The sequence below is a fragment of the Erinaceus europaeus genome, chromosome 2 (assembly GCF_950295315.1).
Source record: "Erinaceus europaeus chromosome 2, mEriEur2.1, whole genome shotgun sequence".
Classification (NCBI taxonomy): domain Eukaryota; kingdom Metazoa; phylum Chordata; class Mammalia; order Eulipotyphla; family Erinaceidae; genus Erinaceus; species Erinaceus europaeus.
In genome coordinates this window covers 140,792,205-140,810,940 of record NC_080163.1, presented here as the reverse complement: position 1 = coordinate 140,810,940, position 18,736 = coordinate 140,792,205, and the positions used below count along the sequence as shown (strand labels likewise).

Here is an 18,736-nt window from a genome sequence, read left to right as displayed (position 1 = left end):
CACCACACACTGAGTCTGCAGTGAAACTGGGAAATGACACTACCTCAGCACCTCTCCTGGTCCATCAGGGGCTCAGGACTGGAAACAGGTAGGGACCTGCCTATCAGGCCTGACTGTGGCCACTGCCAACCTCTGCCAGAGACCAGCTGCAGTGTGTGAACAAAGACAGGAACAGCAGAGGCCAGTGGGAGGTGGGGTGGGGGTGGGAAGCAGCATGGTCAAGCAAATATTTGAGCTAGATTCACATGGCCTGAAATACTGTGAAACAGATAATAAGAGTGGGGCTAGGAATAGCCAGTAAGTTTCACAGGAACACTGCTCCCTTCACCAGTCCCTTAGAAGCCACCTCCCAGCCCTAGGGAGTAGAGTGCATAATGGACAGAATGCTGGAAAGGATAGCCCAGCCCAGCTGGGTCTCTACTACCAGGACCCCTGCCCCTTGGATCTGTGAAAGCCATGACCCCAAGTTCAGGCAGTCACCCCAAGAGAGGGGAGGTCCCCACCAGGACCCAGGGAGAGGTAGACAGCATAAAAGCTGAAGGAGCACCAAAGGGCCAGGTGAGGGAAGGGACAGAATGGGAAACGCAGACACCTAAAGCCATCTCATGCAAAAACAAGTTTCTACTCCCAAACCACCCCCCATCCCTCTCCATGCTCAGTTTCCCTCCTACCTCCAGGCTTCCCCTCTGCTCAACAGAGAGCTGGAGGCAGGAGGGCAGACTGTTTTCCAGGCATGCCGCTGCTGGCTTCTAGGCCCCAGGGAAGCTGGAAGGACATAAACCCTCAGCTGCTGCTGTTCCTGCTTCTGGGGATGCTCCTGCCCTCCCTGTTCCCCAAGAAAAACCCAGGCTCTGAAAGCACAGAGCAGTCAGCTTCATGTTCTGGGGGGCAGATGTGGAGCCTCCATCCAGGGTCTCTGCCTGAAGCCCTCATCCAGCATCATTCAGGCAGCAGGCGGGCCAACTCTTCCTCATCCAGCTGGTTGGTGGTCATGATGTGCTCAAGCTGCTGTCGGTAGCGAGCCAAGTCTTGCATGAAGTGGGGTACCCGGGTTTTTTCCAGTACCCCATAAGGCCGTAGTTTGTCTACATCTTCATAGGACACCTGCAGCATGAGATGAAGCCGGGCCTCAGCAGTTGACAGAGCACCCAGACTTATGCAGCTGGTCTTAGCTTCCTGCTAATGACCCACTGCTCATTTCTCCCAGATGTCTACCCTCTCTCTCCTGGCCCACTCCTAAGGACCAGTCCTGGGTGCTCCCCCTACAATCTTACTCCACTCTCCAGTCCAGCTTCTCCCCTTACCTCCAAACCTGGGTTTCCAACCCCATCCTAAACACCTTCGCTTGGGCATCCCTCAGACACCTTGGAATGTTCCTATCACACTGAACATCTAGGTGCCCACTTACACCAAGCCCCCTCTCCACCTACTCCTTAATCAGAGGCTTATGGGAAAGAGGGTGCTGGCTGGAACTTCTGAATGCCTGTGGCCACTCACCTTGCCTAGCGAAGTGAGCAGTGGGAAATCAATGGTCTGGCGGTGCCTCAAGATGCGCAAGATGCCGTCTAGGTACACTTGGTCCTTGCTAAAGCAGCCTGTGGGGAGAGAAAGGCCATGAACTCCTAGGTGCAATGCCCAATCCCCATCCTCTGGCCACTGGCCCAGCCCAGGTCTCTGTGTCCCTACTATCCCTGTGCAGGTGCCCACCAGGCACTGAGGTGTCAGTCTGGCCACGTTTTGCACGCACGCAGTATTCCCAGCGCACGTTGGCATTCTGCACGTAGCGTGCCAGGTCCTGGAAGAGCTGGCGGAAGGACATGTGCTCAGCCCGGTGGATGGTGTAGTAGAGCAGTGCAGCACGCCACAGGAAGGGCTGTTTGCGGAAGAGCACGCTGTGCAGGCTGGCCAGACCCTCTTCCGTGGGGTTCACAGGCCGCAGCCCAAACTTCAGCCGGTCTTCTGCACTGTGCCAGGGCTGCTGCGCATTGTTCACACCCCGCAGGTAATGTGTACCTGCAGAGATGGGGGCACGGAGAAGCAGTGCAGGGTAGGTCTCAGGGGACCCACCTGCCTGGTGGGTGCCTAGCTCCACCTGGCCCAACAATGACTCTTGCATCCTCATGTCTTTAAACTTGAGTTTTCACAAATGTTCTCCCCCAGAATCAGAAAAATACATACCCCACCCAGGCATAGTGAAGCACTTCCGCAAGTGAACACCCAAGGACCCATGGAGAGTTTCACACCCCTCCCTACTCATCTGGGGACATACACACACATACCTCACAAACTCATCTCCTTCTCTCACCAGTCTAGGCCCCACACACCTGGCCCCACACCCTGTACCCTATCACTTTGACATTCATACTGATGTCTCCGGCAAAACCCTTATGCCTAGAACAACAGAATTCTTTTTTAATTTTTTAATATTTATTTATTTTCCCTTTTGTTGCCCTTTTTTAATGTTGTAGTTGTTATTGATGTTGTCATTGTTGGATAGGTCTTCCACCCACCCAGGTGGACCTATACTTTGGTTAGGGTAATGGGCCCCACAGGATTATTCCTCTGGTCTGTCTGGGCCATGGTAGCCTTGTCCACACTGTCAAGGGATGTCAGACAGGTAGTAAGGGAGAAAAAAGATACTCAGAAGATACCCAGAGGAAGAAACAAAAGTGAGCCCGGAGAGTGGGCAAGCATTTTTCTGGCCTACCTCTGTGACAGAGGGAGGAGGTAGCTGCTCAGGAAGGGCAAGGGCCAGTCTTCCTCCCAAGGGGAAGGGGAAAAAAAAGAGGAGGTGGAGTTACTGGGGCCCCATCACAGACCATCTCACCCACCCATCTACCCACATGCTGACCTATCTCGTGCCGCAGCATGCCCTCCAACCAATACTGGCGTGCTCCGGTCAGGTTGATGGCCAGTGTAGGTCTGCTGTTCTCCACCATCATCACTGCCTGGGACAGCAGGTCCTCACTCAGCTGCACCACAATCTGCAGGTAGAAGTGCCCTGAGCAATGGCCACCAGTCCTGAGTCTGGTGTGTAAGTAGACACCCCAATACCACAGGGCAGCTGGGCAGCACACCCCACTGTACAGATACAGCTCCCACTCTGCTGGGGCAAGGGCTTGCCTGGGGTCACAAACTGGATCTGGCACCACCCACTGGGCAGCCTGACTTGGACTGTGTAAAAGAGGGGCCACAAGAGCAGGCGAGCTCACCTCCCCGACGCAGCCCTCCTTCTGCATGTATTTGCGCACAATAGACCAGATCTGGCATTTGGTCAGCAACTGGCCCCCGGTGGAAGCCTCAAAGTGTTCATAGGTGCCGAACTTCTCCAGGACAGCCTCAATGATGCCAATTGCCTGCACACAGGGCCACAGAGGTTAGTCAGACCAGGCTCCTTGGATGGTCAGAGTTAGGGTAAGGAAGGCAGGCTGGACTGACCTGGTGGATAAACTGTCCTGAAGCCTCACAGTATTTCTCCAACACAGCTACAGGTCTGGGCTCCTGGTACTCAAACTGTGGGTTATAGGTGTAATGGGACTGGAAGAACTTGTTCCGCTCATGGTCCATGTTGGTTGGCCGCAGGGCCACCAACATGCAAGGGCTCTTGCTGGCACCCCGAGCTGCATCCTTTCGAGCCTTAGCAATGTGAGGCAGGGAGGCGGCAGGCCGTAGGGTGCCCCCACCTGGGTCCCGGCCTCTTCCAGGCGGTGCTCGAGCATGAGTGCCACCCCTCCTCTGCCGGCCAGTACTGTTTACAGTGTAGGTGCTCTCACTGCGACGCATGTGGCTACGGTGGCCCACGCGCAGCTCTGAGACGAGCTGTGGCTCAGGCTGTGGTTGTTGCAAGGTTGAGGGGACTGACAGAGCCAGAGACAAGTCCAGGGACTGAGGCCAGGGGTACAACGATGTCCCATCTCGGACTGAGGGCTTCAACCTATGTCCCAAGGATGAGGGACTGGCAGGAGGGCTGGGGGATGCCTGCTCATACACCTGAGTCCCTGAGTCCAGCACCATTCTGTCCTAGGTGTAACATCCAGCTGGGCCACTCCAACTCCCCACACTGTTGACTTCTAAGGACACAGAAAGGAACATGGGGGCCTGCATGAGTGGGTGTGGCCGAAAGACCAGGAAGCCCTAGACTCTGCACTGCCATTGCTAGGTCCTTGGTGGGTCCCCAGCTGGATACACTTCACAGCCAGAGCTGTCCCTGCCCCTCCAGGACTGCCCCTGCCCCCCACCCCAACTCCATTCATCCCAGCAGGCTGGACTGGGGAAAGCAGGAGAGACTCTTATTCACTCAACTAGATGACAGTTACTAGAATTCCCTTAGCTCACAAGCTCCTGAGAGCAGTACCTGTGTCCCTATTCATTACTTATTTAGTTATTTAGCGAAGAGGGTCGTATTTGAGGCTCCAAGCCTGCACAATTCTTCTGCTGCTGGTAGACTCTTCACCCAGCCTGCAGGTGCTACCGGGTGGTCTTAACTGCCTGATGAGGATGAGTGAGAGGTCCTTAGCACCTGCTGCTTATGGCCTCTCTCCAGTGCCACCTCTCCCCTACCACCTGGCTCCACCTACCTTGTCCAGACCTTTTGGCTTCAGTTGATTTGTAGGAAAAGATGAAAGACTTTTGATCTGAAGAGAAAGAAGAGGAGTCTCAGTCAGTTGGCTTAGGCTAGTCCCTCCACCTGGAGTGTTCTCTCCTCTAGGCCATCTGTTCTAATCCAAGTCAGAATGTGTCTTTGAGGAGCAGAGGGAAATGTCAACAAATACAAGCTGTCCCAGATCTGTCTCCTGTTTATGGTCTTCCCAGCTGTCATCCTTGGCTGATATTGATGTACTTCCCCCTGCCCTGGCTCTGTATCATCTAGTATCTCCCCAGGGACTGACTGAAGGCTCTAGTCTCCTACCTCCCTTGCTTGCTCAGGGTACCAACTCAGCCTTCCTTCTCCCTCCTCTGCATCACATTATCCTACAGCACTGACATAAGCACATACTTTTATTTCTTCATCTTAAAAAATCAACTCTAGGGAGTCGGGCTGTAGCACAGCGGGTTAAGCGCAGGTGGCGCAAAGCACAAGGACCGGCATAAGGATCCCGGTTCGAACCCCGGCTCCCCACCTGCAGGGGAGTCGCTTCACAGGCGGTGAAGCAGGTCTGCAGGTGTCTGTCTTTCTCTCCTCCTCTCTGTCTTCCCCTCCTCTCTCCATTTCTCTCTGTCCTATCCAACAATGACAACAATAATAATTACAACAATAAAACAACAAGGGCAACAAAGGGAATAAATAAAATAAAAGATTAAAAAAAATCAACTCTGTAGCCTAGGAGATAGAACTTTGAACTTGTAAGCATGAGATCCTGAATTCTTTTGTTTGTTTGCTTAATTTATTTATTAATGAGAAAGATAGGAGGAGAGAGAGAAAAAAACAAACAAACATCATTCTGGTACATGTGCTGCTGGGAATTGAACTCAGGACCTCATGGTTGGGAGTCTAATGCTTTATCTGTTGTGCCACGTCCTGGACTATAAGATCCCAAGTTTGATCCTTACCACTGCATATGCCAGAGTGACATTCTGGTCCTGTCCTCTCCTCTCCTCTCCTCTCCTCTCCTCTCCTCTCCTCTCCTTTCCTCTCCTCTCCTCTCCTTTCTTCTCCACTCCTCTCCTCCCCTCTTCTCTCCCTCCCCATCTCCCCTCCCCTCTCCTTTCATACACACACACACACACACTAGAAACCTCTAGGACTCATGAGGACTTAGCAGGTAGAGTGCATGCCTTCCACGAATGGAGCCCTTGGTTGAGTCCCTCACATCACATGGTAACACCACAGACAGAAACAAGTACAACTCAATAGATGATGTAGCAGTGCTTTGGTGTCTTTTCCCTCCCCCCTCTCTTCATCTCTTCTATATCTTTCTTTCTCTTATAAAAATATAAACTAAGGAAGCAGAGAGATAATCCATTTCGTAGAGCACACATTTTACTATGTGTGAGGATCCAAGCCACTACATGGGAACTCCACATAAAAAGGAAACTTCAGTGGTCTGGGAGGTGGCGCAGTGGTAAAGCTTTGGACTCTCAAACATGAGGTCCTGAGTTCGATCCCTGGTAGCACATGCACCAGAGTGATGTCTGGTTTCTTCTCTCTCCCATCTTTCTCATAAATAAATAAAATCTTAAAAAAAAAAAAAAAAGGAAACTTCAACTGCACTAGAGCAAAGCTGTGGTGTCTTTCTTCCTCTATGTCTATGTCCCTCTCATCTTTAGTTAAAAAAAAAAAATCAGCTGGGGGCAAGGGTAGATAGCATAATGGTTACTTATGCAAAGAGACTCTTATGCGTGAGGCTCCAAAATCCCAGGTTTAATCCCCCACACTACCATAAACCAGAGATGAGCAGTGCTCTGGTAAATAAATAAATAAATAAATCAGCTGGCGTGCTGGGTTAAGCACACATATAATCATGCACAAGGACCCAGGTTTGAGCCTCTGGTCCCCATCTGCAGGAGGGTGCTTCACGAGTGGTGAAGCTGGCCTGCAGATGTCTTTCGCTTCTTTTTTCTCTTACCAGAGCACTGCTAAGCTCTAGCTTATGAGTGGGGGGGGGAGTTTAAACCTGGGACCATGGAGCCTCAGGCATGAAGTCTCTTTGCATAACCATTAGATGCTATCTACACCCCTGCCTTTCTTTCTTTTTACTTCTCTACCTCCCCTCCTCTCAATTTCTCTCTGTCCTGTCAAGTATAATAGAAAGAGAAAAAAGAAAAAAAGGAAAAAAAAAAAAAAGGCCACCAGGAGCAGTGGGTTTGTAGTGTCGGCACTAAGCCTCAGCAATAACCCTGGTGGCAAATAAATAAATAAATAAATAAACAAACTCAGCTGGGAGTTGTGGCACAAAACTGCCAGTAATACAAAACCCCCTCCCACCAAAATTTTTTTAAAGATTTTTTAAAATATTTATTTATGGGGAATCGGGCTGTAGCGCAGCGGGTTAAGCGCAGGTGGCGCAAAGCACAAGGACCGGCACAAGGATCCCGGTTCGAACCCCGGCTCCCCACCTGCAGGGGAGTCGCTTCACAGGCGGTGAAGCAGGTCTGCAGGTGTCTATCTTTCTCTCCTCTCTGTCTTCCCCTCCTCTCTCCATTTCTCTCTGTCCTATCCAACAATGTCAACAACAATAAAACAACAAGGACAACAAAAGGGAATAAATAAAAAAATTAATTAATTAAAAAAAAAGAAAAAATATTTATTTATTCCCTTTTTTGTTGCCCTTGTTGCTTTTTATTGCTGTAGTTATTTTTAAAAAATATTTATTTATTCCTTTTTCTTGCCCTTGTTTTATTGTTGTAGTTATTATTGTTGTCGTTATTGGATAGGACAGAGAGAAATGGAGAGAGGAGGGGAAAACAGAGAGTGGAGAGGAAGATAGACACCTGCAGACCTGCTTCACCACCTGTGAAGTGACTCCCCTGCAGGTGGGGAGCTGAGGATTTGAACCGGGATCCTTATGCCGGTCCTTGCGCTTTGCACCATGTGCGCTTAACCCGCTGCACTACTGCCCAACTTTCTATTGTAGTTATTATTGTTGTTGTTATTGATTTAGTCATTTTTGGATAAAACAGAAATAGAGAGAGAAGGGGAAGACAGGGAGGAGAGAAAGATAGACACCTGCAGACCTGCTTCACCCCTTGTGCAGCGACTCCCCTGCAGGTGGAGAGCCAGGGGCTTGAACCTCGATCCTTATGCCGTTACTTGAGCTTTGTGGCACGTGCACTTAACCCACTGCGCTACCACCCAACTCCCCCCCCCCATTTTTTTTTTTATATAATAAAAAACTTGAATCAGAAAGGAAGCTCATGACTAAGTGTATGTCCAAGGTGTTGGGTTCCAGATTCAACCCTACATTTATTTTTTTTATTTACTGTTATTTTACTGGATAGAGACAGAGAAATACAGAAGGGATGGAGAGTGGTCTGGGAGTTGGTAGTTGACAAGGCATTAGACTTTCAAGCCTGAGGTCCCAAGTTCAATTCTCGGCAGTACATGTGTCAAAATGATATCTGGTTCTTTCTCTCCTCCTATCTTTCTCATTAATAAATAAAAATTTTAAAAAATATATTTATTTTATTTATTTATTCCCTTTTGTTGCCCTTGTTTTTTTATTGTTGTAGTTATTACTGTTGTTGTCGTTGTTGGATAGGACAGAGAGAAATGGAGAGAGGAGGGGAAGACAGAGGGGGAGAGAAAGATAGACACCTGCAGACCTGCTTCACCGCCTGTGAAGCGACTCCCCTGCAGGTGGGGAGCCGGGGTTCGAACCGGGATCCTTATGCCGGTCCTTGTGCTTTGTGCCACCTGCGCTTAACCCGCTGCGCTACAGCCCGACTCCCCATAAAATCTTTTTAAAAAAAAAAAAAGATGTGGTCCGGTAGGTGGCACAGTGGTAAAGCTTTGGACTTTCAAGCATGAGGTCCTGAGATTGATCCCCAGCAGCACATGTGCCAGAGTGATGTCTGGTTCTTTCTCTCTCTCCTCCTATCTTTCTCATAAATAAATAAAATCTAAAAAAAAAAAAAAAAAAAAAAAACATTTGCAGCACTACTTCACTAATTGTGAAGCTTTTCCTGCAGGAGGGGACCTGGTGCTTGAACTCAGATTTCCAATAGTGGATTAAAAACAAAACAAAACAGGGTTCAGACAGTGCAATGGCAGTATACAGGACTTGCATACAAAAAGTCCCAGGTCTGATTCTTGTCACCATCAATAGCCAGAGGTAAGCAGTGCTCTGGTAAAACAAACAGACGGGCCAGGTGGTGGTGCACCTGGTTGAGTGCACACATTACAGTGCACAAGGACCCAGGTTTGAGCCCCTGGTCCCCACCTACAAGGGGGAAAGCTTTATGAATGGTGAAGCAAGGCTGCAGGTGTCTCTCTGTCTTCCTCCCTCACTATCCCCCTTCCCCTCTCGATTTCTGACTGTTGTTAGCCAATAAACAAATAAAGATAATTTAAAAAAATGTCCAAATCATTAAAAAAAAAAAAGCAAGACTTGAATGAATGAGGTCCCAAATCTTTTTAAAATTTTTTTTAATTTTTATTTATTTATTTATTGGATAGAGATACTCAGAAGTCAAAAGGAAGGGGGAGAAAAGAGAGGGAAAGAGGCAGAGAGACATCTGTAGCACTGCTTCACCACTTGCAAAGTTTTCCCCCTGCAGAGGCTCGAACTCAGGTCCTTGAGCATTCCAACATGAGCTCTCAACCAGGTGCGCCACCATCTGGCCCTCTGAGGTCCTGAATCTGATCCCCAGAACCAGCACAAATGTTGCAGTGATGCTCTGGTGTCTCTATGAATGAATAAATCTTCAAAAACAAAACAAGAGTTCAATCCCTGGCAGCACATGTACCAGAGTGATGTCTGGTTCTTTCTCTCTCCTCCTATGTTTCTCATTAATAAATAAATAAAATCTTTAAAAAAAAACAAAAACAAGGGAGTCTCCCGGATCAACTAGGAATACCAAAGGAGACCACCTGGGACTGAAACAAGACAAGACTAGAATGACTACAGGAACCCACCAAATCACTGGTGAGTGCAAACACACGTGGCTGGTGACAAGAGAGGAGCTTAGGGAGAGACTAAGTGGCTGGTAACAGTCCAGCGGTCTACCAGTTGAGACACCACCTCCAGTCTGTTCCACAAACAAGGGGACAGCTGAAGGGAGGAGAGGACTCCCCAGAGACTCACCAAGTGCAGCCCTGAGTCTCCACTGCTACTGCCCTCAGAATCTGGAGCAGCGGCAGGGAGGGACACCAGGGGACAGAGATCTAACCAGGAAATTCAGGAGAAGACCTATACCTCAGTGGCATAGCTGTGGGACTGTGAAAGTCTCTTTGCTTAAACACCGGACTATCTCTGCCACACCCTGCCTTATCTCTTGGTCAGGAGTCAGTGATTAAGTTAAGAAGCCTACTTATAGTTAGAATCCCTCAGGCTCCCATAGCCTACAGAGAAGAAAAAAAATTAAAAAAGAGACTTTTAAATCACTGAGCTCCAACTCAGGGATTAAAATACTATTGAAACAACTGTTAACTTCCACCACTGTGAACCCTTTAATTACCTTACTTAGACACAAGTCAATCCAGGAAATAGTGATCAGTAATTTGAAAAGTACTAAGAGAGGGAACTCATAACATAATATATAAAATGGGTAAACCAACAAGAAGAAATATTGGAGAAACTAACCAGGACAACAGTCCAGCTAAAAGTCCTCCAATGGGTGAAGCACAAAATAATGAATTCAACATCCAAACATTAGCTAAGGAAATAATAACAGGAGTGAGTAAAGAGTTTGAAATAATTGTAATCAGAAATACAGGAACAACAAATGAGACTCTGGAAGAAAACACTAACTATCTCAAGGTTATTAGAGAGCTGAAAGCTGAAATAGCTGAGTTAAGAACACAACTAGTTGAACAAGCTAAAACAGTATCAGAATAGGGAAACAAAACAGATGAACTCCAGAAAACAGTAGAGGGGAGAGATAATAGAATAAATGAGGCTGAAGACAGAATTAGCAAGATTGAGGATGAATTAGAGACAACTAAAAAAGAAGAGATCTCAAAAAGAGATTAATAGATGCTGAAAACAACAACAGAGACCTAAGGGATGACTTCAAAAGAAACAATATACGCATTATTTATTGGCTTACCAGAGGAAGGAAGACAGGGAGAGGAAGAAAGCATTATTCAGGCCATAATAGCTGAAAACTTCTCTAGTCTAGACAAGATCAAAGACATAAAGATTCAAGAAGCCCAGAGGGTCCCAAACAGAATTAACCCAGACTTAAAGACACCAAAACACATCATATTTAGAATGGAAAGGAATAAGGATAAAGAAAGGATCCTGAAGGCTGCAAGAGAAAAACAAAGAGTCACCTACAGAGGAAAACTAATAAGATTAGCAGCAGACTTCTCCACACAAACACTACAGGCCAGAAGAGAATGGCAAGATATCTATCAAGTGCTCAGCGAGAAAGACTTTCTACCAAGAATACTATATCCTGCTAGACTGTCATTCAGACTAGATGGAAGCATCAAAACCTTCTCAGACAAGCAACAGTTGAAGGAATCAACTATCACCAAGCCTGCCATGAAAGAAGTTCTGAAAGGTCTTCTATAAACAGTCAGATCATCATAAATAGGACATATATCAGAACACTCTAAAACTCTACAAGAATGGTGTTAAAATATCTTCAATCTTTGATATCAATAAATGTCAATGACCTGAATTCACCTATTAAAAGACACAGAGTAGGAAGATGGATCAGAAAATACAACCCAACAATATGCTGTCTACAGGAAACCCACCTAACTCAACAAGACAAACACAGACTTAAAGTGAAAGGATGGAAAACTATCATACAAGCCAATGGCCTGCAAAAAAGGGCAGGAACAGCTATTCTCATATCTGACACGATAGACTTTAAAATAGATAAGATTAAAAAAGATAGGAATGGACACTACTTAATGCTCAGAGGATCAGTCAATCAAGAGGACTTAACAATTATCAACATCTATGCACCCAATGAGAAGCCATCTAAATACATCAAACTTCTACTGAAAGAGCTACAGCAATATATTAACAGCAACACAGTCATAGTAGGGGACTTCAACACCCCACTCTCTCAACTTGACAGATCGTCCAGGCAGAAAATCAATAAAGACATAAGGGAGCTAAATGAAGAGATAGATAAACTAGAACTATTGGACATTTTCAGTCATTCATCCTAAGAAACTGGAATACACATTTTACTCAAATCCACATGGGTCATTCTCAAGGATAGACCATATGTTAGGCCACAAAGACAGCATCAGCAAATTCAAGAGCATTGAAATCATCCCAAGCATCTTCTCAGACCACAATGGAATTAAACTAACACTTAACAATCAACAAAAGATTAGTAATAATCCCAAAATATGGAAGCTCAACAGTACACTTCTTAACAACTTCTGGGTCAAAGAGGAAATCAAGGAAGAAATCAAAATGTTTTGAGACTTCAATGAAAATGAAGACACAAGCTATCAAAATATTTGGGACACAGCTAAGGCAGTACTGAGAGGGAAGTTCATAGCTATACAAGCACACATTAGGAAACAAGAAAAAGCACAAATAAACAGCCTGATTGCACATCTTAAAGACCTAGAAGTAGAAGAACAAAGGAACCCTAAAGCAACCAGAAGGACAGAAATCACTAAAGTCAGGGCAGAAATAAATAACATTGAGAATAAGAAAGCCATACAAAAGATCAACGAAAGTAAATGTTGGTTCTTCAAAAGAGTGAACAAAATCGACAAACCTTTAGCCAGACTCACAAAACAAAAAAGGGAGAAGACCCAAATAAATTGGATAGTAAATGAAAGAGGAGATATCACAACAGACACCGCAGACATTCAACATATCATGCAAGGCTTCTATGAACAACTATACGCCACCAAGCTAGAGAACCTAAAAGAAATGGACGATTTCCTAGATACCTACCAACTTCCAAAACTAAGTAAAGAGGAAGTGGATAACATGAACAGGCCCATCACAGCTAATGAAATTGAAACAGTTATCAAAAATCTCCCTAAAAATAAAAGTCCTGGACCAGATGGTTTTACAAATGAATTCTACAAAACCTTCAAAGAAGAACTAATACCTTTACTTTTCAAAGTCTTCCAGAAGATTGAAGACACTGGAATACTCCCTGCCAGCTTCTATGAAGCTAACATTACTCTGATACCAAAAGCAGACAGGGACACAACCAAAAAAGAAAACTACAGACCAATATGTCTGATGAACAAAGATGCTAAAATATTAAACAAAATTCTAGCCAACCGGATACAGCAGTATATTAAAAAGATTGTTCATCATGACCAAGTGGGGTTTATCCCAGGCATGCAAGGTTGGTTTAATATACGTAAATCAATCAATGTGATCCACCACATCAACAAAAGCAAGACCAAAAACCACATGGTCATATCAATAGATGCAGAGAAAGCCTTTGACAAAATACAACAACCCTTTATGATCAAAACACTACAAAAAATTGGAATAGATGGAAAATTCCTGAAGATATTGGAGTCTTTATATAGCAAACCTACAGCCAACATCATACTCAATGGTGAAAAACTGGAAGCATTTCCACTCAGATCAGGTACTAGACAGGGCTGCCCACTATCACCATTACTATTCAACATAGTGTTGGAAGTTCTTGCCATAGCAATCAGGCAGGAGCAAGGAATTAAAGGGATACAGATTGGAAGAGAAGTCAAACTCTCCCTATTTGCAGATGACATGATAGTATACACAGAAAAACCTAAGGAATCCAGCAAGAAGCTTTTGGAAATCATCAGGAAATACAGTAAGGTGTCAGGTTACAAAATTAACATTCAAAAGTCAGTGGCATTCCTCTATGCAAACACTAAGATAAAAGAAATTGAAATCCAGAAATCAATTCCTTTTACTATAGCAACAAAAACAATAAAATATCTAGGAGTAAACCTAACCAAAGAAGTGAAAGACTTGTATACTGACAATTATGAGTCACTACTCAAGGAAATTGAAAAAGACACAAAGAAGTGGAAAGATATTCCATGTTCATGGGTTGGAAGAACTAACATCATCAAAATGAATATATTACCCAGAGCCATCTACAAATTTAATGCTATCCCCATCAAGATCCCAAGCACATTTTTTAGGAGAATAGAAAAAATGCTACAAATGTTTATCTGGAACCAGAAAAGACCTAGAATTGCCAAAACAATCTTGAGAAAAAAGAACAGAACCAGAAGCATCACACTCCCAGATCTCAAAGTGTATTATAGGGCCATTGTCATCAAAACTGCTTGGTACTAGAACATGAGTAGACACACTGACCAGTGGAATAGAATTGAGAGCCCAGAAGTGAGCCCCCACACCTATGGACATCTAATCTTTGACAAAGGGGCTCAGACTATTATATGGGGAAACCAGAGTCTCTTCAACAAATGGTGTTGGAAACAATGGGTTGAAACATGCAGAAGAATGAAACTGAACCACTGTATTTCACCAAATACAAAAGTAAATTCCAAGTGGATCAAGGACTTGGATGTTAGACCAGAAACTATCAGATACTTAGAAGAAAATATTGGCAGAACTCTTTTCCGCATAAATTTTAAAGACATCTTCAATGAAACGAATCCAATTACAAAGAAGACTAAGGCAAGTATAAACCTATGGGACTACATCAAATTAAAAAGCTTCTTCACAGCAAAAGAAACCACTACCCAAACCAAGATACCCCTCACAGAATGGGAGAAGATCTTTACATGCCATACATCAGATAAGAGTTTAATAACCAACATATATAAAGAGCTTGCCAAACTCAACAACAAGACAACAAATAACCGCATCCAAATGGGGAGAGGACATGGACAGAATATTCACCACAGAAGAGATCCAAAAGGCCGAGAAACACATGAGAAAATGTTCCAAGTCTTTAACTGTCAGAGAAATGCAAATAAAGACAACAACAAGATACCACTTCACTCCTGTGAGAATGTCATACATCAGAAAAGATAACAGCAGCAAATGCTGGAGAGGGTATGGGGTGAAAGGAACCCTCCTACACTGCTGGTGGGAATGTCAATTGGTCCAACCTCTGTGGAAAACAGTCTGGAGAACTCTCAGAAGGCTAGACATGGACCTACCCTATGATCCTGCAATTCCTCTCCTGGGGATATATCCTAAGGAACACAACATATCCATCCAAAAAGATCTATGTACACATATGTTCTTGGCAGCACAATTTGTAATAGCCAAAACCTGGAAGCAACCCAGGTGTCCAACAACAGATGGGTGGCTGAGCAAGTTGTGGTCTATATACACAATGGAATACTACTCAGCTGTAAAAAATGGTGACTTCGCCATTTTCAGCCAATCTTGGATGGACCTTGAAAAAAATCATGTTGAGTAAAATAAGTCAGAAACAGAAGTATGAATATGGGATGATCTCACTCTCAGGCAGAAGTTGAAAAATAAGATCAGAAAAGAAAACAGAAGTAGAACCTGAAATGGAATTGGCGTATCGCACCAAAGTAAAAGACTCTGGGGTGGGTGGGTGGGAGAATACAGGTCCATGAAGGATGATAGAGGACCTAGTGGCGGTTGTGTTGTTATATGAGAAACTGGGGAATGTTATGCATGTACAAACTATTGTATTTACTGTTGAATGTAAAACATTGATTCCCCAATAAAGAAAAATAAATAAAAAAAACAGAAATAGAACCTGAAAAAACAAACAAACTAACAAACAAAAGAACCTCAACTGACTTCATGATTCTCCAGCCTTCTCCATGTATCTCCCTCCTACTGCTCCTTGCTGCAAGTTATCTATAGTCTCTATATCTATAGTCTCAGTTCCTTCTTTGCTTTTTTAAAAAATATTTATTTATTTATTCCCTTGTTGTTGCCCTTGTTGTTTTATTGTTGTAGTTATTATTGTTGTCGTCGTCATTGTTGGCTAGGACAGAGAGAAATGGAGAAAGTAGAAGACAGAAAGGAGGAGAGAAAGATAGACACCTGCAGACCTGCTTCACTGCTTGTGACGCAACTCCTCTCAGGTGAGGAGCTGGGGGTCCTTCTTTGCTATTTTATCATAAATTTCATTCCAATCAGTTTATGTCTCCCTTTTCCAATGAGCAGACAAAGTTCACCAATAGTTATCATACTGATCAATAATACACAATACAGTAATCCTGGAAACATGTTCACCACTTAGTTTCCCAAATACAGTAAGAACATAGTTCTGCCTCAATGGCTGTTTGCACTTTGATTTTTTTTTTTTTTTTTTTACTTTGTCAGTCCTGCTTTATGATCATCCCTATCTTCTTGACTTTTTTTTTTTTTTTTTTTTTGCCTCCAGAGTTATCACTGGGGCTCAGTGCCAACACTACGAGTTCACTGCTCCTGGAGGCCATTTTTCATTTTTATTGGATAGGACAGAGAGAAATTGAGAGAGGAGGAGATAGAGTGGGAGAGACACAGAGAGACACCTGCAAGGGACTGGGCAGTAGTGCAGCCAGGTAAGTGCACATGGCGTGAAGCACAGACCGGAGTTAAGGATCCCAGTTCCAGCCCCCTGGCTCCCCACCTGCGGGGGGGGGGGGTGTTGCTTCACAAGTAGGTGTCTATTTTTCTCTACCCCTCTCTGTCTTCCCCTCCTCTCTCTTGATTTCTCTCTGTCCTATCCAACAACAACAACAGCAATAACAACAACAACAATGATAGACAAAAAGGGCAACAAAAGGAAAAAAATAGCTTCCAGGAGCAGTGGATTTGTAGTGCAGGCACCTAGCCCCAGTGATAACCCTGGAGGCAAAAAACAAAAACACCTGCAGACCTGCTTCATGGTTTGTGAAGCAACCCCCACCCCCTGCAGGTGGGGATCCCGGGACTCTAACCCAGATCCTTGCATGGATCTTTGAGCTTTGTACTATGTGCATTTAACCCAGTGCGCCACAGCCTGGCTCTTTCTTCTTGACTTTTCTAAAAATGATAATTTTATGGGGGGTGCTTAAGGTTTCTAGTTATTGACACATAGGTATAATTTCTCATCTCCCTGTGTTAGGTATCTGAAAAACAACCCCCTCTCAAAAAAAAAAACAAAAAACACTCCCACCCTCAACGTAGGTCCTTTTCCACCATTATGCACCAGGAGCCCAATCCACAGTCTCCCTTCCTACCTCCATCAAAGCCCATATTCTTGGGACCACATGTCCCAAGCTCTATAACTTGAAAACTTCTTTCCCATTTTCACTCATTTTCGAAGTGATCTCATCCACTCTCTTGGCTTCAGTCTCAGACCAGTATTGCTAGTGTTCAATTCAACAGCTTTGCTTGTATACATAACAGTATCTGAAATTGGTAATATCCCCTGTCTAGAATGTCCCCCCCGACACACACACACACACACACACAATTTCAAGGGTCACACTCTCACTTTCCTCAGATTTCTGCACAAATATAAAAGCATCTTTAGGGGGACTGGGCGGTGGCACACTCAGTTAAGTGCACATAGTACAAAGCCTACAGACCCGCTCAAGGATCCGGGTTCAAGCGCCCGGCTCCCCACCTGCAGGGAGGTTGCTTCACAGGTAGTGAAGCAGGTCTACAGGTGTCTTATCTTTCTCTCTTCCTCTCTATCTTCCCCTCCCCCTCTCATAGGACAGTACCCAGCTCAGCAGTAACCCTGGAGGCAAAAAAGAAAGGAAAAAAAAGAAAAGGAAAAGTCCTCTAAAATATAAACCATCCTATCTTCCTTCCACCACAATCTCCCCTTCCCCAAACTCCTGTACTGTGAAGTAGTTGTCACCATTTCACCAGTATATTGGACTGTTATCTAGTTTCCAGTGTTTACAGCTATGTCTCGAAAATCCAGATTAGTACGTGACCCACAGCAGTTGCTCTGTAAATGAATGAATCCAAGATCCATTCCTTACCTGCACTGTCTCCCCATAGAGATATGATCCCCAACCCCACCCCATCCCCAATCTACCCCACCCCCGCATAGTGAATAGCTGCTTAGAAAGATTTCAGGCCTCAGTCTCTTTCCGTTTGACTAGCTGTACTTTTTTGTGGACTTACTGGTTTCTAGTTCTTTTCCTGGACCAGTTCCCTTTATCCTTTCTTTCTTTTGACCTACCTCTTTGAAATTACCAGAATACTCCTGTTCCTTTCAAGTCTTAGACCTTTTGTCAATACCTCCCAATGTCTCCCTAGAGAAAAGACCTAAAAACATTCTTCAGAGCCTCACCTCCTCCAGGAAGCCTTCCTGCTGTCAGAGAGACTTTCAGTGCTTTGGCGACTTCTTTACCACCCTAGATGATCACTGTCAAGAGTATGTGTATCCCCCCCCCCACCATCCCCCCGAAATCCCTAAGGGCAGGGACGATTCTGATTCACCCCACGTCCCATGCGGCCCGCATTAGATGCTGAATGAATGAAAGATGAGTCGGGAAGCAACCCAGACTAAAGGCGGAGTCTGATATCAAATAAGAGGGTGTGGCTTGCGCCAATAAAAAATTGCTGGAGAGGCCAATATGGGACGGGAGCCAATAGGGGTGGGAAAATCGAGAAGGGGCGTGCCCTGCAGCCAATAAGGGGCGAGGAAAAGGGTGAAGGGCGTGCCCAACAGAGGGCGGGGCAGAAGACAATGGAGGTGGGGTTCTTAGATGCCGGAGAGGTCGCGTCTCGCGACTTCACTCTCCTCGGGTTGGGGAGTTCTCTCCGCGCGTCGCACCCCACCTGTCCGCTCTTCTCTCCGCTGTCGCTGTTCCTGCTCTGCAAGCCCCCGGTCTTCTGCCGCCCGGCCCAAGAAGCCGACGCTGGTGACGTACGCACTCAGACACGCGCACGTTCACACGGAGGTTTTGCGTCCACCTCGGCGGTGGCTGCGGCGCGCGCCCGAAAACACAGCTGAGGGCGGGGCCCGGGATTGGTGGCCGCCCCTTGTTTACGCCCCGAGGGCGGGGCGAGTCCTCATCCCGCCCTCTCCACAGAGGGGCTTGGTGCTTCGGCAGCCAGCTAACCCGACGCACGCTCACCGCGCTGGCTCAGAGAAGCCACCAGGGGCGGCGGGAAGCCACAGCACGTGCAGGACTCATTCCCAGATAGATGGAGCACAACCCGGGCATCAAGACCGGAGCCAGGAGAGCTTG

At 45.6% G+C, this 18,736-nt stretch overlaps 1 protein-coding gene across 5 annotated transcripts; it reads right to left on the bottom strand.

Moving 5' to 3' along the window:
- Positions 1-857: 857 nt before the first annotated feature.
- On the bottom strand, positions 858-18,650 carry MATCAP1 (microtubule associated tyrosine carboxypeptidase 1). Of its 5 annotated transcripts, none has more exons than XM_060185380.1 (8): positions 18,324-18,650; positions 4,578-4,634; positions 3,439-4,098; positions 3,213-3,356; positions 2,852-2,984; positions 1,708-2,013; positions 1,498-1,595; positions 858-1,104 (listed from the first exon to the last, which is right to left on the bottom strand). In XM_060185380.1, exons 3-8 carry the CDS (start codon positions 4,012-4,014, stop codon positions 940-942), a joined length of 1,422 nt encoding a protein of 473 aa, XP_060041363.1. In that variant the 5' UTR covers positions 4,015-4,098; positions 4,578-4,634; positions 18,324-18,650; the 3' UTR covers positions 858-939. The 5 variants fall into 5 exon arrangements, with proteins under 5 accessions (XP_060041363.1, XP_007517805.1, XP_060041364.1 ...); XM_007517743.3 differs by having other exon boundaries at positions 3,439-4,070; positions 18,324-18,647; XM_060185381.1 differs by lacking the exon at positions 18,324-18,650 and adding an exon at positions 17,833-17,939.
- Positions 18,651-18,736: the final 86 nt, after the last annotated feature.

Coding starts and splice junctions, on each gene's coding strand:
- MATCAP1 (XM_060185380.1), bottom strand. CDS start 4,014: ATGGTGCTGGACTCAGGGACTCAGGTGTATGAGCAGGCATCCCCCAGC. Junction 3,357..3,438: donor CAGGACAGTTTATCCACCAG/GTCAGTCCAGCC, acceptor CCCTGTGTGCAG/GCAATTGGCATCATTGAGGC. Junction 2,985..3,212: donor AGGAGGGCTGCGTCGGGGAG/GTGAGCTCGCCT, acceptor TTCTACCTGCAG/ATTGTGGTGCAGCTGAGTGA.